Source organism: Solea senegalensis, linkage group LG1, assembly GCF_019176455.1.
Source record: "Solea senegalensis isolate Sse05_10M linkage group LG1, IFAPA_SoseM_1, whole genome shotgun sequence".
Lineage (NCBI taxonomy): Eukaryota > Metazoa > Chordata > Actinopteri > Pleuronectiformes > Soleidae > Solea > Solea senegalensis.
In genome coordinates this window covers 17342402-17365122 of record NC_058021.1, presented here as the reverse complement: position 1 = coordinate 17365122, position 22721 = coordinate 17342402, and the positions used below count along the sequence as shown (strand labels likewise).

The 22721-nt window shown below is 41.1% G+C and overlaps 4 protein-coding genes across 5 annotated transcripts in view; 1 reads left to right on the top strand and 3 right to left on the bottom strand.

Moving 5' to 3' along the window:
* Positions 1–10512, bottom strand: part of LOC122771158 (collectin-12-like) — a 49105-nt gene extending 38593 nt beyond the window's left edge. The window contains exon 1 of the mRNA XM_044028544.1: positions 10159–10512. Coding sequence (XP_043884479.1) covers positions 10159–10165 — 7 coding nt within the window. The 5' untranslated portion in view covers positions 10166–10512. The remainder of the gene's footprint in view (positions 1–10158) is intronic.
* On the bottom strand, positions 2289–3239 carry LOC122780734 (heterogeneous nuclear ribonucleoprotein A0-like). Its single transcript, XM_044043949.1, has one exon. It carries the CDS (start codon positions 3237–3239, stop codon positions 2289–2291), a length of 951 nt encoding a protein of 316 aa, XP_043899884.1.
* Positions 10513–13373: 2861 nt separating the features above from the next.
* clul1 (clusterin-like 1 (retinal)) lies at positions 13374–20317 on the top strand. 2 transcript variants are annotated; one of them, XM_044028521.1, is made up of 9 exons: positions 13377–13469; positions 14696–14827; positions 15444–15592; positions 16240–16410; positions 16534–16972; positions 17923–18045; positions 18137–18351; positions 19584–19756; positions 19875–20317. In XM_044028521.1, the coding sequence occupies exons 2-9, from the start codon at positions 14725–14727 to the stop codon at positions 19888–19890; spliced, it is 1389 nt and encodes a 462-aa protein (XP_043884456.1). In that variant the 5' UTR covers positions 13377–13469; positions 14696–14724; the 3' UTR covers positions 19891–20317. The 2 variants fall into 2 exon arrangements, with proteins under 2 accessions (XP_043884465.1, XP_043884456.1); XM_044028530.1 differs by lacking the exon at positions 19875–20317 and having other exon boundaries at positions 13374–13469; positions 19584–19760.
* yes1 (YES proto-oncogene 1, Src family tyrosine kinase) overlaps positions 20156–22721 on the bottom strand; it is a 29693-nt gene continuing 27127 nt past the window's right edge. Inside the window, exon 12 of the mRNA XM_044028510.1 lies at positions 20156–21954. Coding sequence (XP_043884445.1) covers positions 21746–21954 — 209 coding nt within the window. The 3' untranslated portion in view covers positions 20156–21745. The remainder of the gene's footprint in view (positions 21955–22721) is intronic.

Below are 22721 nucleotides of genomic sequence, written 5' to 3'. Positions count from 1 at the left end.
CACACACACTGGTTTCATCCCCGTGTTACAGGCCAATGAATCTATTCTCTGGGCTGTACTTGATATGAAACCATATGATACCATACCATACCTTAGTCACTATCCCACTTCTCATTTTTACCCCTACCCCCTTTGACCCTTTGGAACAGAGTCACAAGGGTGGTAAAAATCCACTCCTAAAAAACATGCCGACATCTGCTATATGTGCAGCAAAGTCGTCATTGCTTTGGAATAATATTGGACCAGTTTCTGCACAGCTGCAAACACATTTTGTTGTGGTAAGTGTAGCAAAAAAAAGCATGCCAAGCAATGGCAGTGACAGTTATTTCTTTGGATTCAGTTAATCTAGGAAATATCTCATAACGCCAAATCTATGGAAGTATTGAAACATGGCATGGAAACTGAAAAAAAGGATAGCGGAAAATACAATTCATAAAATTCGGGATCCGAGGACAAAGGCGATAAAAAATAAACTAAATGAAATTCAGGAAGCTTTTGAAGTGTTTTACAAAACCTTATATTCTGAAGTCCCAGGTGGGAGTGTAGCCCAAATTGACAGCTTCCTGAATTCCCTAGATTTACCCACTCTAGATGAAAATCAAAATGAAATAATGACTGCGGATATAACTGAAGAAGAATTAAAAGTTGCAATTGGTAGACTTAAATTAAGCAAATCGCCAGGATCTGATGGCTACACGGCAGAGTGGTACAAGGAATTTAAAAAAGAACTAATACCTGTTTTACTTCCCACTCTGAATTGGGCTTTAAAAAATGCACAAATGCCACCCAGCTAGAAGGAGGCAATAATTTCAGCCATACCAAAAGAAGGCAAGGATAAAGTGGACTGTATCTTTTGGGCCAATCTCTGTTCTTAATGTGGACTGTAAATTATTTACTTCTATTATGACACTGATACATAATGATCAAACGGGTTTCATACATCAACGCCAAACACAAGACAATATACGAAAGACACTACATATTATGGATCATATACAAAGAAATCAAATTGAAGCAACTGTGATGAGCATTGGCGCTGAAAAGGCCTTCGATTCGGATAACTGGATTTTTCTCTACAGAGTTTTACATAGATTTGGCTTCCAGGATACAACTATTAAAACTATACAGGCACTATATGACAAACCTACCACCAGGATCAAAGTCAATGGATATTAATCACGTGGTTTAACCTACAAAGGGGCACCAGACAGGGCTGTGCATGGTCACCACTACTCTTCGCACTATATTTGGAATCACTAGCTCAGATATCTTCAGACAAAATGAAGATATCAAGGGAATCATTATTACATGGACGGAATATAAATTGGCCTGTTAAGCAGATGGCATCTTCATATAATTGATGCAATCGTTTGAACAGTATGGCCAATTATCGGGGTACAAAATCAATATGAGTAAAACCCAATTACTCTCATATAATTATTGCCTACCAAGAGAAATCAAAAGCAGTTACCCCTTGCTGAAAAATGTATTAAATCTATTGTTTTAAATTAAATGACATAGATTAGGCATATAAAGCATAGATGGCCCTGAAGGTTCTCCACTGGTGTACTCCTGAGATGAAACCATGTGCACACCTGTGCACCTTTACTCTCAATAGCAAATACAGAAATTACTCAAACATTGCAGCTGAATTTGATCCATTTATGCAGATTATTATTACATGCAGACATTATGGGCACCTCATGTACAAGAGGAAAGAAATTGGGCTCGTAACTGGAAGGTTGCTTGTTCAATCCCGGATGGGCTGGGGTTCCCCTGAGTCCGGCACCCAATACCCTGTTGCTTCACAAGTGCAGATTAGTGCTGCCCACTGCTTGTGTATGTTCAATACAGGTGTGTAGTAAGGACGGGTTCAGTAGGACAAGGTCACTATCAATAATTGGTGTGTGGGTGTGAAAATGACTCATTCTAATTCTACACAGAGCACAGTTCCTGCCAGACTGTGATGTGGCAACTGTTTTGTCAATGTCAAAAAATGTATTCACATAATTAGTCATTATCCGTTTCCAGGCATGTCACATCACCATGTTACATAGAGAAAATTAGCCCTGTGTGTGAAATTAGTTTTTATTGCAGTCAGACTTGCAGGAAAGAGCCAAACCATCACAGAAGATTTACAGAAAGGTTCATTCTTTTTTTAAAGCCAGGTTTAACATTCTTTTTACAGTGTCAGATCAATTGTTTAACATTTTAAGTACAAGCAATGAACAGATTATCTCTACCAGATTTAGATTTCACAAATCTAAGATTTGAAATTCAAATCCTGGTTAGAAGTAATGTGGTGTGTAATGGGTGCTCGATTTTCCATGGAGTATCCTATTTTCATAGCTGCTACCATAACCTTCCAACGGGTAGCCAACGCCGCCGCCTCTGCTATAGGGGGCAGAACTTCCCTGAGGGCCAAAGGATGTATAACCAGATGCATGCTGGCCATAGCCACTTCCAAACTCATAGCCGTTTCTACCGCCATAGCCACTTTCCTGGTCCCCATAACTTCCAACATATCCAGGGTATCCTCTATAGCTGCTGCCAAAGTTGTAGTCGCCACCATTTCTGTAGTTTCCATTCCTGTTTCCATAGTGATAGTTTGCACCATAGTCCTTGGCGCTGTTGCCATTTCGATTTACCCTCATGCCTCTACCTGTCTGTCTGCCCGTTGCTATGCTGCCTCTGCTGGTGTCCTGCATCAAATACTTGGTCATGGCTTTCTTCACCTCAACTGTGTGTCCATTGATATTGTGGAACTTCTCTGCGATCACCTTCTTGGTTGCGTTGTGTTCAACAAAGAAGATGAAGCCAAACCCTCGTTTCTTTCCTGTATCCTTATCTGAGATTACTACAGCCTTCTCAATATCACCATACGGCCTGAAATGGTTAATCAGATGTTCCTCCTCAATGTCATCTTTCAGACCACCAACAAAGACTTTCTTCATGTTTTTGAGGGCCTCTGGTTTGTTGGCGTCCTCTCTTAAGATGGCCTGCTTCACTTCAACTATGTGGCCATCGATAGTGTGCAGCCCAGCTTTAACTGCTGTGTCAGCCTCCTCCAGTGTGGTGAAGGTTACAAAGCCAAAACAACAGGACCGCTGCAGCTGCTTATTCACGATGACAGTGCAGTCAATGAGCTTACCATACTGCTCGAAATGCTTTCGCAGATCATTGCTGTCAGTATTCACATTCAGTCCACCAACAAAAAGTTTACAATACTGGGAACTCATTATTTAACATTGGTGATCTGTTACTCAGTACACAAACTTGGACATCAGTTAGTCTCAAAATGGTGGCTGTTGGCATCCAAATAGCTATCCTCTTCTTCCTTTTGTCTTGGTATTGTTGTCTGTCAGTTGCATATAAGGTCATGTCAAAGGACCCAAGATCAGAGCACATTCACAGTGAACCAACATTTCAACATTTTGAGGAACAGGACTTTAAAGAAGCAGGACTTTGAAATGTGTTGAGTGATTTTGCTCCTTTGATGTTAAAACTACACAACAGATTTGGGATTTTTGGTGTAGTGGTTAGCACTCTCGCCTTGCAGCGAGAAGACCTGGGTTCGAGCCCCGGTTGGAACAAGGGCCTTTCTGCATGGAGTTTGCATGTTCTCACCGTGTGTACGTGGGTTCTCTCCGGATTCTCCGGCTTTCTCCCACAGTCCAAAAACGTGCAATGTGGGGAATAGGTAAATTGGACACCCTAAATTGACCATAGGAGTGAGTGTGAGAGTGAATGGTTGTTTGTCTCTAGCTGTGTGTGGCCCTGTGATGGACTGGCGAACTGTCCAGGGTGTATCCCGCCTATCGCCCGATGTAGCTGAGATTGGCACAGCACCCCCCGCGACCCTCTGGTGGAGGATAAAGCGGTAGATGATGACTGATTGACTTGTGTTGACGAACTTTGAACTTGGATCAGAAACAGTTTTTTCCTGTGTAGGGCATCGTCGCACCTCTCAGTGTACAGCCCACAGGAAACTATTGGTGAAGAAGGTGGCATCGGCACATGACATGCTCATCTTATGCTCATCTTAAATCTGACTGGAGGACATTGAGGAGGACTGAATTCTGCTTCAGCTACAACAACCAAACATTTGTTTTTATTGTAAAGCAATTATACAGTTATACACTAAATGTACATATAGCTGGTATGCCTATGACTCAGATTTTAGACCTAATAAATTGGACTCTAGATTTAAGGACTGGATAGCTAACGGTATAACAGCCTTATGTAGTGTAATGAAAGAAAGAAAATTGCTCAGTTTTGAAATGTTTGAAAGGACACATGTTTTAGAAAAACAAGACTTCTGTCGATAACTGCAGTTACGGCCTTACGTTAATACGAAGATGAAAAATGCAACAAAGATAAACACGTTTGGTTGAATTATTTACAAAAGCCTATGATTCAGAAACTATTGATAAAACTGTTTCATATATTAAAATAAAATGGGAAAGGGAAGGAAGGATAACTATATCTGAGGAAGAATGGACAACAATTTGGAGGTATCAGTGGAGAAGTACCGGCTCACAGAAGTGGAGGGAATTTGGATGGAAAGCCTGATTAGGTACTTTATTACGCTTTCTCAGAAGTCTCATTATGATAATTCCCCTGTCTGCTGGAGGAACTGTGGAAATCAAAATGCAAACCACTAGCATGTTTTCTGGGACTGTCCTGTCATTAAGGGCTATTGGAGAGAGATACATAATGCCCTACAGGATATCTTCAACTGCAAAATACCCCTCAAGAATAAGGCTATGTTTTTTGGACACATACCTGAGGAATGGCCGAAAGGGGATAAACATTTACTAAATATCTTGCTGGTGGCCTGTAAAAAGAGTATAACCAGGAAATGGTTGTCACAGGAGTGCCCAGCTTTAAATCTATGGATGGACATTTATAAAATGGAGAGGATAACTGTATTTGTTAACCATAAATTGGAGAAATTTGCTTCATACTGGGAGAACTGGGTCAAATATGTCACACCCCATTTTATTTTCACAAACCAATGACTGTGCTATACGAAAATGATCACTCCCTACCTGTGCATACAGTAGTTGTATTGTTGTTGTGTGTTTTTCTTTTCATTATTTAGACATAAACCAAAAGTATTGTATGGACATTTAGAGCAGACAACCGATGTAAGATGTATGCATATACTGTATGTTATACCGGATGTGAATATCTGATTCTGAATGTCAATACAAAATAAATTACAAAAAAAAAAAGAATATGTGAGGATAACTCTATTTACATTCATAACAGTTGGTGTATAACCATGACTGTAATTGAGAGACATTGTTGCTCAGACCTAAAGTCCTTATTGTTTAAATGCAGGGCTTTTTCTCCTGCCCAGTGTTCACATCATGATTTATGTGCAATAAAAGATTATGAGGGGTAATTCTTACTGCACCTTATATTTACTTTTTTCCTTTGTTGTAGTTTAAATTATGGGCATGAATGTGTACGTGTACAAGTTATCTGCGACTCTGACTACGACAGCTGAGAGGGTGAGTGAATGTGCACATGCACATAATTTATCCTTTATATATATCTTTTATGCAGCTCACAAGTGCTCCAACAAAAATGTCGCTGTATAACTTACAATGAAAACAAACAGCCATGAAACATATGCAAATTGATATTAATCATGAAAATACCTCCTGTCTCATTGCGATTAGCTCCACAAACTAAACTAGGGAGGGCATGATACCCCTTTTTTGTGTCTGATCACAAACTCGAGTACCTACAGATATCGATATCAGTCCAATACAGTCATTTTGAACTTTTTCAACGATGAAGCTGTTAACAACACACTTGTGCTAGCTATTTCAGAGACATAATTCTCCAACTACAATATCCAATCCAGTGACTTTGACCAAAATCGGATCCCTAAACGTTCAACTTCCATCTTCTGTCCATCCTCTACCACTTTATCCTCCACATGAGGGTTGCGGTGGGTGCTGTGCCAATCTCAGCTGACATAGGGCGATAGACAGAGTCACACCCTGAACAGATCACCAGTCCATCACTGGGCCACATAGACGAACAACCATTCACTCACACTCTCACACCTGCGGTCAACTTTGAGTGTCCATTTTACCTAATCCCCATATTGCAAATTGTTTTTGGACAGTGAGAGGAAGCCGGAGAACCCGGAGAAGACCCATGCACACACAAATTCCCCCAAACTAAACTCTCTTTTTCCTATTACTCTCTAGGATTCCAACCATCTCTTGTGGTCTATGAGTGTTGTCCCCTTTACACAGCTGCTTTTTGGAGTATGTGGGAAAGCACCTTTGTCAACTTCAAAGCCTGTTCCTACGTCATCTTCAGCGACCAGAGAAAATAAAGAGATACCACAAAGTCACATAGATCACGAGAAAAAAAGGAAAATCCAAACTCATCTGGAAAGCCACAAGCATTGAGGTTTGGGAGCAAAGACAAGGGAGTGAAGAGAGTTTATAGTGCTGTTTTGCAAATTCCCTTCTGAGGTTGAAGTCTGAGAACTTTCAGAACTTACTGCGGCTGGGGTAGTGCTTTAGGTATCACATGAGAGAGAGCAGATAAGTTAAGAGGTGACAAGATCAACCTAAAAAAAAAGAAAACTAAAACCACAACTTACTTCAGGAATCTGCCTTTGACAAATACCCCCCTAATAGCCTGTTTCCTGTTTGTGTTTCCAAGCTACATGATTGTGTCTCAGTAAAGTTTTTGAAGAGCTATTCAGAGAGATGGAGTTCAGCACATGTTAACCAAAGGGCCTGAAAACTGATGTGTGAGTCAAACTCAGGATCATTTGGTCTTTGGGATGAGTATCACTGCGTATGGGCCTGTGATAATTCAGAGGGATTTGTAAACATCACAAGAAAAGATCCAAGGCAGCACTGATTTGGTGACTTTGTAGGTTAAAGGAAGTTTCGCTGTCTTGATTAAATCTGGGCTTGTATTTACTGACTACCTTTCAAGACAACAGTCGATTTAATTTCTCACTGGAGTTCAGCTCAGCTTTGACCTCGCCATCCTGTTGTGAATGGAGACTGACCTATTAGAACATATTTTTAACGACAATGACCACAGATGATTAATCTTTCTTACACCCTGTACCACTCATCAGAAGGCCTGCGATTGTGATGTACAGCAGGAATAAACAAAAGTTTTTAGCCATATTTCTTCCTCAGTGGATGAGCAAATTCTGTCCAGTGTGTAACATCTTGTGCCACCATGTTTCTACCACAGCCTATGAGGACAAACAAAGAAGACCAACTAGGTGCGTTCACACCTAAAAGTGTGCTTTATTGGTCTGGACCATACATTGTTTAAATGCCTCCATTGTCTAAGTCATGTAATCAGAAATGCTGCCGTTATTGGATGGATATGGAGGCTGGTAAAAAGACATATCCCTCGAAATGTGTACATCGAGGCTCATCGACAGGTTAATCTTCATCTGCCCTGCTCCTCTGGTCCCCTGAAGGCTGGCAAGCGGCTGCTGGGTGGGCTTGGTGGAGCGGCTATAGCTTCTGTGTTCTCATCCACATTCCCCACTGTTAAATAATTGACTGTTGGCTCAGTTTCTGGGAGGCCCCAACTACCCTTTCCTCCACAGGTAAGACAGCACATTTAGCCGACTCACTGATGTTGGCCACATCCTCGGCCACCGGTTGGCATTTCCGTGCTGCTTTGGGGTGAGCATGCTCACGTAAATGTGGCTAGTTTAGGAAGAGTTGTGTCCTGCCAGACCCAGAGGATGGAAGCCATTCTCATTTCCATCTATCAGCAGCTCTTCTTCTGGCTCCTGGTTCTCCCTTCTTCTCACTTGTGGATGTAGATGAGAACACTGAGGCTGTAGCTTTAAATACAACAGATAGAGTTGTATTTGCTCCGAGACCACCCCTTTCAAGTGGACCAGAGTTCGGTTGCTTGGTCCACATCAGAGGCCTTGGACTATGTTCACACTGAGCCCAGTGAACTGTACCAAGAGGTTAAATGCACCAGGTTTAGGTTCAACCACACTCAACGTGGTTGGTATGAACACACCCTAATTTTTACACACTGAACATTTGAAGTATGATACCTTTTTGTTCAATCAAGCAAACAATTAACAAGTACTACTACACCTGTGCAATTCTTTAAAAAGAATGACTGATACAGTCTTCAGAGGAAGTCAATAACTTTATGGCATTATGTATCCTTCATGTTTATAACCTTTCTGTATAATGTGAATGAAGTCATCTGGGAGAGAACGATACCTCTGCACCTCTTCTGGTCTCTGTTTACAGCTTCATACCTAAATCTGTCCCATCACAGGCAGCGTTTGCTCACATGAATCACAGGGTAGTTGAGAGAGATTGTGCAGACGCCACTATTGCCTGTTCCACTACACCTACTCTGTATACGGGTGCTTCCCCCGTGCTGTGATAACTGATAAATACTTGTTTCAGTATCAGCACAGCGTTTCAGAGATGGAAAGATTCCCATGGATCATTTGACGCATATGGAAAGAGTTTGTCTGCCCACACTGGTCTGATGAAAAGAGCTGAGGACAGGATCCTGACAGGATCTCAGAACGTTCCATAATTTAGTAACCTGTGCATGAAAGTCATTAAATAACTATTTTTCCAGCAATCCCGCCAACTGCTGCGCTAAAACAGAGATTTCGTGCGAAAGAGAGAAGCTTTCTGGCGGACCACAAAGTGGCAGAAGTCATGCGGTGTCTGATCTGGAGACGATCTTAATGACCTATCAAGTCAGAGCAAGACTGACAGTGATGATCATGAAAACCATCTCACATCTGGAGACCAGCCATAAGCTGGTGACCAACATTACTCATGTACTTTGTAAATACATTTTTGTATTTCATTGAATCAAGAACAAATGAAAAACACTGGATTAAAGGTGCAGAACACCAAAAAACAAGATGTCAGTGTTTCCCTCCGTGCTTTCATTTCTTAAAGCAGAGACACGTGAAAGATAAACTATCCAAAATAAACCTGTACGGATCCAGTGCAATTTTAAATCACTTTATTGCTTACAGAATTTCCCATATTTATCTCAATGTGCAGAATGACAAATGCTTCAGTATACAGTGTTAATGTCTGTTAACGCTTGGGATTCGCTGCTGGCATTGACCTCAGACAGTGAGAAGCATAATTCTAACAACATACTCTAGGTAGGCTGCCATATTGGAGGGACAGTGATAAACAAATGCATGTAGACCTTTTGTGATATGTACAGTATCTTGCTGATGTTGACATTGCGATGACGTTACATTTTTGAGACATACTGTGTATGTATATTGCTGAAGTTACAGTATGTAATGGTGCATATATGAATTTGAGAAGGTGTACCTCCAATTTTGACTTATTTTTGTGTTAAGTTTGTGTTAGTGATGCACAGATACCACGGATTATTTCGATAGATAACAATTCAGTTTGTTTATAGGTACGTGTTATTTTTTTCCACAAGGTTAGGAAAGTAATGTTTAAGTGGAGCCTGATGCCTGATGTCAGTTTATTAATTAAACAGTGGTATCAAATCGGATTTGGGTATCTATATAATAAATATAATATAATATAAAAAGTCGCATGGGTACATCCCTAATTTGTGTGTATTGCATCTGCGATGTGTTGTGTCTTTCTTCTTTAGGATGAATCTTAATTTTGGTGATAATAATGTAGGACAGGCATATTTTTTGTCATTGCAGATGGTGATTGTTTGATTTTGACTATGTCGTGTGTGTGACTGAGTAAAAGTACTACCACTACTACATTTCTCAGAGGTGATGTGTCTGAAAGCACAACAGAAAGTCAGTTTAAAGTTTGACTATACATACAATATACCTCAAACGTATGTAATCAGGGTTAATCTCTGCTGTGCACGGGTTGTAACGTTTGATGTGCAGGAGCAGCCAGATGCAACAACAATCCCAAACACAGAGGCTTAATTGAAACCAGATGTGAGACGCCGTGAGTTGTGTAGCCCACGCATTCCTCACGTCTCTGCGCGAGAGAGAAGAAAGAAAGAAAGTAAGCGCGAGCGCGCCGACGTGACAAAGCGAGCGAATGTTGACATCAGTGAAACAGCGGAGCTCTCTTCAAAAAAACACGCTCCCGTGTCTGTTATTAAATCACAACTGCTGAATGAACCCACCTTTCATTGTGCTTCACGAGACTCGAGCGTTGAGAAACTGTTGTTGTTGTCAAGTCACATCCACAGCATCGCTCCACAGTCAGCGTGTCCTCCTGTGTTTCCGTGGGATGAAAAGTTTAAAGTTCCATCCGTCACTCTTTTCCTTTGGCGCAGGCCGGGGTCAGTCAGTGCGGCAGCCACAAGAATGAAAAGTCTGCGCAAAGTGGGGAAGGTAAAGTGGGAGTTTCAAAAAGAAGAAGGAGGAGAAGAAAAATGTTCAGCTTGATGCTGAGGTCAGAGTTTATCCTGGTCCAGCACGGCTCTCTCTGATGATGCCACTACAACATCAACAGCGGCTCCAACTCTGGGACTAAGAAAAGTCCTAACGTGAGAGGAAGTGGTGCTGCTCACAGAGACCACGTGTTAGAGAGAGAGAGAGAGAGAGAGAGGGAGAGAGAGAGAGTTAAGACTTGGTTTTACAGTTGGGGTTGAAACTGGGTTTAGGTTATAATAACAAGAAATTCATTTAAAAGTGACTCTTTTTTAAAAAATCTGACATTGGAGCGTTAGTTGTCACGTGGAACCTTTATCATTTTCTGTAGGGACGAGCCAATATGATACTCAGTATTGATATCGGTCTGATACTGGTCAAAATCACTGGATGTAAGATCCGATATGGTCCAAAAATCCTATATATCGCATGCTTCATGGGATTAAAATGTAAATAAAAACTACCAACAGCATTTTAGCTGAATCATGTTGAGTGCTGTTTATTTCTGCTTCATGGGAGAAGAATATTTGTTACACAGTTGGAGAATGATGTCTTCGAAATAGCTTGAAATGGCACAGATGTGTCGTTTACATCTTCATGGTTTGAAAAACTTTAAATATGAGTGGTTATCGTTTCTTCTTTTGCAGATGATCTAGTTTTTATTTTTGAAAACATGGGTTAAATTTAATGGATTCTAAATGGGGTAATGTAATATAGATCTGAAATGTTCCAGTCCAGGTAACTATTTCCTACAAAATAAGGTACTTTATTAATAATTCAAGCACAATCACAGTAGTCACTCATGACCACGGCCAAGCTGAAAGGGAACTTGTCCTGTAACCAGAAGGTTGCCGGTCTGGGCTAGGGTAGGCTATCCCTTAGCAAGATACCTAATGCCCATTAATCATTGTTAATTGGACACTCTAACTGTGGGATGTGGCCTAGTGTAAACCCTTCCAAATTTAAATATGCAGCTCATCTACTGTGGTGACCCCTAGAGAGGGAAAAGCTAAGATAAAGAAAAAATCCATTATGCAAACCATTCATAACTTCTCATATGTGTCATCAGTGCTGTATTTTAGGGAGGTTTAAAATGTAAGTTCTCCTTTAAGCTGCTGCGTGAACTTCAATAACACATCATTGGCACGTCACCTCAGAACAAAACTCAACACAGCTCCCAGACCAGGGTTTAACTGTTACATCCCTCACTTCTTAGTCCTCTGTAAAGCGGTTTATCCCCTGCACCTGTTTACCTCTTCAGCACCGGACACCACAAAACTTTGATTGGCACAACAAAACTGCAGACCACATCATGAGCTGGTGGCACGCTGCAGCTCCGATGAATCTTTTTTTATTATTATTTTAAATCTAAACCACACCATCTGCTGTTCCACGATCAGATTGACATAAAACTTAATTTCAATCTGTGTCGCATGCTTTTTTTGATTATCACTTATGAGTGCCTGCGTGCTTCCGTGTACCCTCAAACCTTTTTACTGGCAACTGTTTTAAGTTTGGTTTGGTCGTGGGAGAACACACATTATAGGAACCAGGTGCTGAAGGTGTCAGCGAGGATGAGGACTTGACTAAAGTGCTGCCTGGTTTTGGTTAAAATCCACTGAGGACCCTATTTTCTGGGTCACAATGTGCAAAGAGGGCACATTTTTGAGGGAGATGGAGAGAAAAGAACCCTTTAACCCTGCGTCCATCAACTTACATCCTGAGTGGAGACACTAAACAGCTTTAGGCTGTTCTCTGTAGTTTATTAAATGTATTTGTATTAGGGACAGTGTATACAATGCATTCATTTCAGCAAGAGAAAAAATGCTTTGTAGCGCATGCTAGCTATTTTTTTTGTTTTCTTTGATTTAGTTAACAGGGACAGCATAAAGCAACGTCAATTAAAAGTTAACCGAATTACAATAAGGCAAAAAAAAATAACATTCAAACAACTACTTGTGTGTTATTGCTGCCATGCACATAATCTACTGTGTCATCTGCGTACATGTGCAGAGGTGTTGGAACACACAGTTGGAAATCATTTACATACATGCTAAATAGTAATGGGCCCAGGGTGGATCCTTGTGGGACTCCTGTAGCTAGTTTATATAATTATATATTCTTTGGACAGGAGAACATAATTGTATTACGACTGACCAAAACACATTACTGACCAAAACACATTACTTACATTACTAAATCAATGTATCTCAAAGACTAGGTCGGGACCAACAGATGAGTCACAGGAGATTTTCTTTGGATACCCAAACAACTTTGCAGGATTTTTCCAACCTAGTAGTTATGATTTATGTGAATTAAATGGTCAATCATTTACCAAACAAGATTAATTTACCAATTCTGTTCTGACATTAGACACAAGTTCACTATTGATTCAGATGTAGCCCAAGATGGGCAATTTATTTTCATCTTAAACTAGTTCACACAGGCACACAAATCACTTATTTTCTTTCTTTCTTACAAATGTTATCTTAAAAGAGCACTATCTGTGTTTACTAGCTTGATTGCAGAAAGAATGAGGAACAAAAGTTAGGGTTTCCACTTGTACAGGGGCACACTTTCTTGTCATCCAAAGGGCACCACAGTGAATTTAACTGATCAGAATATGATCAGGCTGGTCTATGACTTTTCTCAGATCCCAATTCTCTCTGTTATACTCCAAATAAGCTCTGAATGGAAATTCACAATGCTGTTTAGGCTGTTGTTGACCAAACTGCAAACTGCAGTTCAAGTGCAGTTCACTGTGATGACACTGCTTCTGGGTGCATTGGGATTTAGCTTAGCTGACTGTTAATACATGTTGGCAGGGTGTAAACACCATGTCTGACATGACTAAGCGTCCTCTTATCCAGAACACACCTCTCTGGCAGCATGTCCAGTGCTGGATTAATGGGCATCAACATCAAGTAAAGACAGTAATAGGATAGAGCTTGAGTGGACATAGCAGAAATAGACTTTGTCCCGGTCAAGACCTCCTCATACTGTCCACACGGAGCACTTTGTTTATTCCTGCAGGTGGAGAAGCACCTTCATCTGTCTGCTGGTAAGTTTTTCCTGTATTGTGGTTGTCGCTGTGAGGGATTTATTGAATGGATTTGACATAACCTTCCTTTTTTTACAAAATGTTATGTACGTAATGATGTATTTTAATCAATATGTATCCTGCAGGAAGTATTATCTTAGATGACACCTTTTCGTGTCTCAGAGTCTTTAAAATGTATAAAACAATATATATTTACATTATAATAACATCCATTAGAGGAGACCAGATTTGGATAATTGTGCATCATTTAGCTTATTTTCTTAATACAACATTGTGATACTCATTAAAACAAGTATATCTGCATTCTTCATAACCTTGCAGACTGTTCAAAATCTTGATTATACAACCCAATCGAGCTGACTATCTGAGCAACTTAAACCCATAATGAAATAAGTCAAATGGGTACATCCTCATTTACTGTAAATCTCTGCTGGGTGACAACTTGTGTAACTTATTGTGTGACTGAACTTGGGCAGAGTCTCCACTAAAGAGACTGCGGTGAGTTTAGATTGAAGACTACTAATGAAAATGGCGTCTCGAGGTTGAATGTGTGTGTGGATGGTGTATTAACTTGTGCAGCAGCAGATGGTAATACACATAAATGCACGCTGCCAAGTTGTGAACCACAGGTGAGGCCTATGATGCGCTTCATTAGATGACTTACATCCTACGCAAATTGAAAGCATAAAAACAATATGATGTAGTCCAACATATAGCACCGGAAAATGACATTGCTCTGAGAGGTGGATCATTATGCAGATCCATACTAAAGTTCCTGGTTATTCATGCTATTAGCACTTTTCATTTTTCAAAAAAACTCTTTTGAGAAAGTCACAAAAATGCTAGAACCAAATCCTCACAAAGCGACAGAAAGTAAAAAAAAAAATCCTGTATCTCACTGTTTCAAGAAATTTACCTCTGGCTGTCGAAAAGTCCCAAAAATGTGTTTTCATGTAGCACTGTGATAGGTAAAATGTGTGCTCATTAAACAATCAGCTAAAAATCCACTGTCCCCTGGTTCACGGAGCATTATCATTCGAGTCCTGTATTTTTGTGTCCACATAGATATGTAGCACCACCATGTGGCTCACCTGGTTTCGGCGTGTATTGTTGAAGTTCACTCATTGCATCCTAATAGATTTAGACAGCATGTGTGTTTCATAATGTCTTCATTCGGACCTGCACTACACTTGTATTTATCACACAACCTGTGTCTGTCCTCTCAGGAAGAGTCTGTCTGCGACTGAGCTCAAGAATGAAGCTCCTGCTCACTTTGGTCGTCCTGGCCGTGACACTGGGCGTCCTCAAATCTGCTCCCGAGGACAGACCCAGAGGCGTCTCAGAGGACACTTTAAAACGTGAGTTGGCTCAGAGGAACCCAGATTTGTCTTAATCTCAGCTCTCAAAGTATATTATTATTACTTTAACAGGTAAGGAGCAGTGTAAGGGCCTTATGATGTTGTGTACACTCGGCATGTCATAGCACGTCACAGCAGCAGGAATATGCAGAAAAATACAGTCAACAGCAAAAAGAGGAGTGATGTGTAATAAGTAACATACTGCACTTCCTGAGTAACTTCCCAACGCTGAACTCTAGTAAACATTAGGAACTGTTTCAGTGCATTGTGATGGAAATGCAGTACAGTGCAGATGTGTTGTGTTAGTAATGCTATAATGAACATACAGCATAAATATTTCTCTATCACCTTATTACGGGTTAAAGTGTCAAGTATTTACACTTAAACAACAGCACTCCCTGACTCTCTTAAAAGGTCCATGTGAGTTAAACTCAATGACAGCTTGTAATATATGACCAACAACCAATTTAGGCGCATCAACCTCATCCAAATGCCAATAATCATAAATCATAAACATCAAAGCCAGTGGAGACTTTAGCACAGTATTAAATAATACCAATATGTTAAGTTTGTATAGAAGTTCTCACTGAGGTTTTGTTCTCCTCTTCTTCTGCAGAGCTGTCCATGGATGGAGAGAAGCTCCTGGAGGAGGAGGTGAGCAGAGCTCTGTACGGGGTGAGACAGATGAAGGAGGTGATGTGGAGGAACGAGCAGAAACACGGGCATCTCATGACGTCTCTCAGACACAGCAGTGACAAGAAGACGGTAGGAAGAACACGTACCTTGTTGTTTTAAACCACACAGGGGCAACGTATGGACCGGGGGCTGGATCTGGATCTCGCCCACGGGCCAGTTGTATCTGCTCCTCGACGTCCTCAAAAGAAAAAACAAACAAAGTTCAATAAAAGACTTGCCATGCAGCAGCTTGAGCAATTACACTGCAAATGCAGAACAAACCTTTCAGTTCCTGTTATTTGTTCTTCACGTAAGAAGCAGACTTTTGAAAACTCTATGGGTAGAAGAACATCTCAGACTCACGAGGTTCATAAGAAGAAGAAACACATACAAACTCAAAGAAAAACTCCAAAGCACTGTCTTAAAAATGCCTTCAAAATAAAATGCCTTAAGCCTTCATCAGTGTGTCAAACGTATAGTCAGCCGTCTTATAGTCATGTTCCACCAACTGCAATCTCCCACTTGGACATGATGTGATGGCCTGAAATCCAGCAGATGGCAGCAAATGTGGCCAGATGTTAGAGAATTGTTCTAATGGTGAGATTTGCATTGACTTAAATTGAATAGATTGACTATTGAAAAGACTGGCGTGGATTTCTTCCTTGGTTCATGCCACTGTGACCCTCTGGTATAAACCGACAGAAAGATGTAGTCACAATTCCTCCTTGTGCCACCAGGGGGCATCACAACTGCTTAAAGAAGTGACGGGGAGGCTGCAGGAGGCGGAGGAGCAGTGTAAAGACTCCCTGCAGGCAGAGTGGGAGCAGTGCAGGCCCTGTCTGGAGGATGCATGCAAAACTTTCTACACCTCCAAGTGTCGCAGGGGATTTGCAGCTTTCCACGCCAAGGTATGAAAACTCTATAACGTTCACACTGCTGAAACACTGCATACACTGTTGTGAGGCATTATTAAGTCGAATAATTCACAAAGGATGTGTAAAAGTTGGACAATAAACTCAATATCATTGCAGGTGGGGAACCTCTTCCACAGAGTGTCCAGGCGCTTTGGCCCCCGTGAACCTCGCATCGATGCGGGGGACATCCTGGTAAACCAGAGCCCAGAAACCACCGACACAGAGGTCGAACGCATCGAGGATTCCTTTAACCGTGTGATCACCAAGGTGGGAACAGTGGTGAACCGCAGCGTGGCACTTGTGTCCACGATGAGCAGCAGGCTCGACGAAGTCCTCCAGAGAGCTTTCCTCAATGACACCGATACTCCCACGGAGGAGAGCACCACTGACCCGTACTACCCCGCACGAGACTCCGGCTTCCTGCAGGGCGTGGGCCTCGACGAGGTGCTCGACTCCTTCTATGACTTTGGCAAGAGTGTGGTGGATGAATTTGGAGCTGTGGTTACGCAGGTGTTTGACGACATCAGTGAGGCAGTGGATGAAGAAAAGAAGAGAGGTAGAGGAGCCTAATTGATATATATACAGTATATATATATATATATATATATATACACACACATACACACATACACACATATATATATACATACATATATGTATATATATATACATATATACACATATATACATATACATATATAAAACTTTTATATAGAAGCAAATAGAAGCTGCAGCTCCATCTTCCATCCCACTAAAATCAATTAATAATCTGGATTAATAATCCTGATCCCAATATTGACCAAAAAAGTTTCAGTTTCATAAAAATGATGGGTCAAAGCTAGGTAGAGGTGGTGCAAGAGCACCTAGCCATGCATATATGGACAAAAGTATTTGGACACCAGACCATTACAACAAGTTGTTCCCCTTCAGCAGCTATAACAGCTTCCACACGCCTGGGAAGACTTTCCTCAAGATTTTGAGATGTTTCTATTAGAATTTGTGCTCATTCATTCTGTAGAGCATTTATGAGGTCAGACACTGATGCTGGACAGTCAAGTTCTTCCACACCAAATTTGTCAAACTATGTCTTTATAGTCCTTTGAAGAGAACCTTCATAAAACTGTTGCCACAAAGTTGGATGTGTAGCATTGTCCCAAATGTCTTGGTATGCTGAAGAGTTAAGCTTGTCCTTCATTGGAGGTCAGGGGCCTTGGCCAAACCATCAATCAAACACCTGAATTCAACACTTGGGTGGCCAAATACTTCTGTCCATGTGGTGTATTCATTTAGAGAGCCTGGCTGTTTTGGTAATGGGCAATAGAAGCACTGCACTGCAGCTTTATGGTAGTGTTTTCCATGATCATTAGAATAAAAACTTGCATAGTTATTTGTGTCAGTCGCACATGATGTAAGATGGAGCAACAGAAGGTAAAACAAAATGCCACAAAACTTGCACCATCAGGTCTGACAACTTTGCATAATAAACCTTTCCTGTTTTTGGTGTAGCGAGGCAAAGTTTCCCCCGTTTCCTGCGGGACCAGAAGTTGTGCAGGGACCTTCGTAAACAGACCTCCGAGTGTTGGAGGCTGCAGAGCCAGTGTGAGGTCTGTCAGGGAGCCCTGCTCACAGGTGAGGCACCACCACTCCCTCACACGTGCCATCACTCCATGCGGTATCTTCACACGTCTCACACGAGTGACCTCTCCCCACTGTTTCTAAGAGTGCCCCAGTGTGCGCGAGCTGCACGTGGAGCTGGACGAGGTGTCGCAGCTGGTGGACGTGTCCACAAAGCAGTACGACGAGATCCTCTCCGTCGTCCGCCATCACACCGACGAGACGGTCAACTGGCTCAGTGACATGGCCGCTGAATTTGCCTGGGTGGCTCAGGCTGTGAGCAACAGCAGCTCACCCCAGAATATCTTCCACATCACCATGGTGAGTAGGAGTGTAGGACAGTCGTGTCTGTGGCTGTGAGGAGGAAATACAGTCACCTACGATAGACAGCATGTAGTATGTCTGTAGGAGCTTTACACTCTACTCAGGGAACTACGGTGGCCTTCACATACCAGAAAGGATGCCGTTCTTCACTTGTTTATGTATGCAAAAGGTTTGATTCCAGGTTCAGGGCTCCCACACAATCAAATTCAAGGATTCTCCAGGACCAATTTCCTTAAGTTAAAATTCATGATTGTCCTTGGGATCTTGGTCAAAGTCAGTCTTTGGTGAGCCAGAGATCTTGGAGTTTGCATTTCCCAGGCATCACGTTGTCACTTTCCTTCTCATGTTTAACGTTACTCTCTCGTTATTCTGCATGGAATCACACGTAGTAATTATGACTTGACGTTTGTTAGTCTACGTACATCAAGCAATGCAGGGCATCAAACAGTAGGTGGCGTCGTAACAAACAGGGGAGACATTTACCTAAATATCAACTTAACTTCTTTCTCATACAAAATTCAAGCACTTTCAATGGCCCATGTATATTTAGAGCACTTGTCAATAACTTTCCAGGGCTTTTTCTCAAATTCACAAACTTTTCAAGAACCCGTGGGAACCCCGCTGGCTCCGCTAGTCTAGTAAGTGAATGAGTAAAGGGCAAAACTGTAGTGTAAACTAGCTTCGAGTTGACTAGAAAAGTGCCATTTAAATACAGTCACTTTATCATAAAAAGCTTTGGAAACCATTATTCTAGGCTTCAACAAACATACATGAGTCATATATTATTTTTAAAATGAGTACAATAGATATACCAGTTAGAATTCAGGGGGAAAAAAGGCACTCTACATTATTTAAGGTTGCAACACTGAAGAACACTGACCTTTTGACTTGTTTGACATCAGAAGCTGCTTTCCGTCCAATTTATCTGGACACAGATTGTTATCCGAGATCAACCGTGTGACCTTTTTATTTCACCTTTTCTTTCCTCATTGTAAAAAAGACAAATGCTCAAACACACAAATACTGTTTCTCACATACCAGATCTACTTCACTACATTTCCTTAATTTAACAAGATGATTGAATACATCGTTATCCGGGCTTTTATACAGATCTACAGATCTAAAGAATAGATACATTTAAATTATACAAAGTTATTGTTCAACATAAAAGCATGGATAGAATCTAGATCAAAATAAATAAATGTGGCAATACTTGTCCCACTCTCTAGATGGCACCACAGAGCCACGGTGAGGAGAACGTGTCCGAGACCAAGGTGGAGGTGAACATCCTGAACTCTCACCCAATTGTCCTCTCTGTTCCTGGGCAGCTGGAGCTGCAGGACCCGGCCTTCATCCAGTACGTGGCTCAGGAGGCTCTGGACAAGTACAAGGAGCTGGTCAGGTGAGATGTGACCATTTCAGTATTAAAAAAGACATTTACTGTAGACAAAAAAGGCCTATGCTTCTGTTGGAGAACGTTATTGAACTCAGAATTTGACATGAATGCATTATCTTTGCAGATTTAAGGACGAATAAAACGCCAGAACTTCAGACATCTCCATGAACAGAACTGGACAGTAGATTATATACTTGTTAAATGTAAACAAGCTACAACTAAAACAGTCTTTAGCTGCTGCTGTACTATGAGTGTAAAAAGAAGGCGGTGTACTGCTTACCTGTTGTCCAATGATGTTTTAAAAAAAAAACCTAAGGAGAGTTCGCTTTCCATTAAAAATGCTGCACAAGATTTGTAGAATTACTAATTCAGCATCTCAGGAATCAAGAACATTAGCTGATGGAACTCTTTGATTAAAACTTTTATTTGTTTTTCTCCTGTACAAAAATCATATTAGTTATCATTCTCAGTAATTTCACTTTTTTGAAATAGTTCAATAGTTCCCCGTCTTTAGGAACAATCACATACTAGGTTCTTGTGAGTGACAAAATAAACTGTTCACATCTTTGTTTTGTCCGCTCCTTGCTGAACTGCATCTTCTCACATGTCTCATCACACACACACACACACACACACACACACACACGTTGAACAGATTGAGGAAGTCCCTCGACAAAAGGGACGAGTGGATCACGAGAAAGCACCAAAGCTTCTGGATCACAGTGTGTGCACGGTGCTTTGTTTTGTCCACTACTACTTTGTTTTCCTCCTTCCAGAAGTGATCCATCGTCTCCACCGCTGGGAAATACAAACAAGGAAACAATAAACGCAGATCAATAATCGGGCTAATGCCATTTGGGATGTTCCTGTAAACGTCGTTGGGAGGCATTGCATAGTTGCATTCACAAATGAAAGACAATTCTTTTTCTTTTTTTTTGCACTGCTGGAGACTTGAGTTGTTTTTTTTTTTAGTCCAACGCTGGTGGGATTTTACTGACAGGAAGTTACAGAAACACAACAGCTGCATTCAAGAGTGACAACAATGAGAAGCATGTTAGTCTCTTAACAGCGAGAGGTCGATTCCACACAGAAATCCACTCGATCTTTTCACAGCTGAAGGGTCCGTTTAAAAAAAAACAAACATAACAATTATAAAATACTAAACAGGATCATTTTGCATCTGTGAAATATCAAAATACACCTTTTTATGATTTCAAATCCCCGTTTCAGTGACACAAAAAAGCAACATACATCGATGTTAAAATAATAAAAAAAAAAAATATCACGCAAATCACTTTTGGATCTTCTCATTCGTCCGCCTCATGGCACCTGCTGAAAATACACCTGCTCCACAAACCTCGTGTGAACATCACGGTTCCGTCCGAGTACATTCTCACATCCACATAGAGCAACGTCGTTTCTCTCCTCTCTTCAGCTTCTTACCCTTCTCTGTCACATCTTTACAATCACGCCGCGTGAATCACAACTCAACCACAGTTGTTGGTCATCAACACACATCTTAAAACCAAACTCATGTACGTACATATAAAAAAAGGATCTCGATTAATTAAAATAAAATAAAAAGGGGGGAAGACTGGAGCAGATATTGCAAATATATCATTTGTTTAAAAAGTAAAAAACTGTGCATCTGCAAGTATATTTGAATTAAAAGGAGAAAATCCCTCTCTTTTGGGATCACAGTGTTGAGGCCTGTCCATATGTTTTATTCCCAGAGCTTTAAGTAACAGCACCAATCTGCACACTTGGACACAAAATATTTGGTCCCCAGATTCACAAGGGACAAAACCTCGACTTCAGAACTTTTTTTTTCCTTTTCCTTGCATGTGTAAGTTATGCCAGTGTGGTCGTGGACTAGTGTGTGAAACCTGGCTCTCTGCAGCTCCAGCAAAAGCACTGGCAGCCTTTTTCCACCCTCTCTTATTTGCTCTGCTGTCGCACTGCTCTGCCGCGACAAGTGTTCGCCGCGGAATCCGACTAGAGGTTGTCCCCCGGCTGGTACTGCGGCTCTGTGGCCGTGAAGTAGTCTTCTAAAAAGGACTGGATGTACTCGAACGTGGGTCTCTCGTCGGGATCCTTCTTCCAGCACTGCCTCATCATGTCATGGAGAGACTCGGGGCAGCCTTGAGGGCAGGGCATGCGGTATCCTCTCTCTACTTGCTCAAGTACCTCTCGATTCACCATACCTGGAGAAAGAAACCAGATCCAAACAAATGTGATGAGAATTGACTGCAAAGGCTTACGGAATCACCAGTTGATTCGGTTTCAATCATCGGTCACATCCAAATACATGTTCAGGAAAGAAAGAACATCTATTGTAACTAGAGAAAGCGCTCAGTCAAAGCTCAGTATAATCGAGTGGTGATCCATATCTTAGTAACCTACATGTTCCCAAAATTAAATCCAAGTCTGTCCTTTACAGAGCGACAAGCGTGGCAAAAAACCAAAAACAAAAACAAAAAAACATAACCTCCTCTGGTTGTTCTCTATTTTGTGAACAAACAAAAAGGCAACTACAAATTATTCAGAAACAACCCAGTGTGGCGCCTGAGGCAAAAGAAAATGACGGCATCATTCATCTGACAGAAGAAGAAGAAGAAGAAGAAGAACGTGCCCACGCAATTATTGTGTTATAGAAGAAGAAAAAAACAAATAAAACTCAACCTCGGTGGAAGTTGTGTCATTATTTCCTGGAAAACTTGCAGTCAATTATGATGAAACATTGGTGGTGTTTTGTAGACAAACATAAAATGTGATTAAAAAGTAACAAAGGCCTCAAGCAGACATTTCTTTGAATAAAAGTCTGCAGCTCATAATAATAAGGATTGCTTGATGCCACTTTTTTGTGTCTAACTAGATACCACATCATCGATATAGCCTGATATAGTCTTTTACATAGATGGTTAAAAGAGGTGCTGCATGTAGTCATGACTAAATAATCAGCTTGAATGTT

Bases quoted from the DNA above. Each gene is read 5' to 3' on its own strand.
- LOC122780734 (XM_044043949.1), bottom strand. From the start codon at position 3,239: ATGAGTTCCCAGTATTGTAAACTTTTTGTTGGTGGACTGAATGTGAAT.
- clul1 (XM_044028521.1), top strand. From the start codon at position 14,725: ATGAAGCTCCTGCTCACTTTGGTCGTCCTGGCCGTGACACTGGGCGTC. The intron at 15,593-16,239 runs GTAGGAAGAACA...TTGTGCCACCAG, and splicing joins ACAGCAGTGACAAGAAGACG to GGGGCATCACAACTGCTTAA. The intron at 16,411-16,533 runs GTATGAAAACTC...ATATCATTGCAG, and splicing joins TTGCAGCTTTCCACGCCAAG to GTGGGGAACCTCTTCCACAG.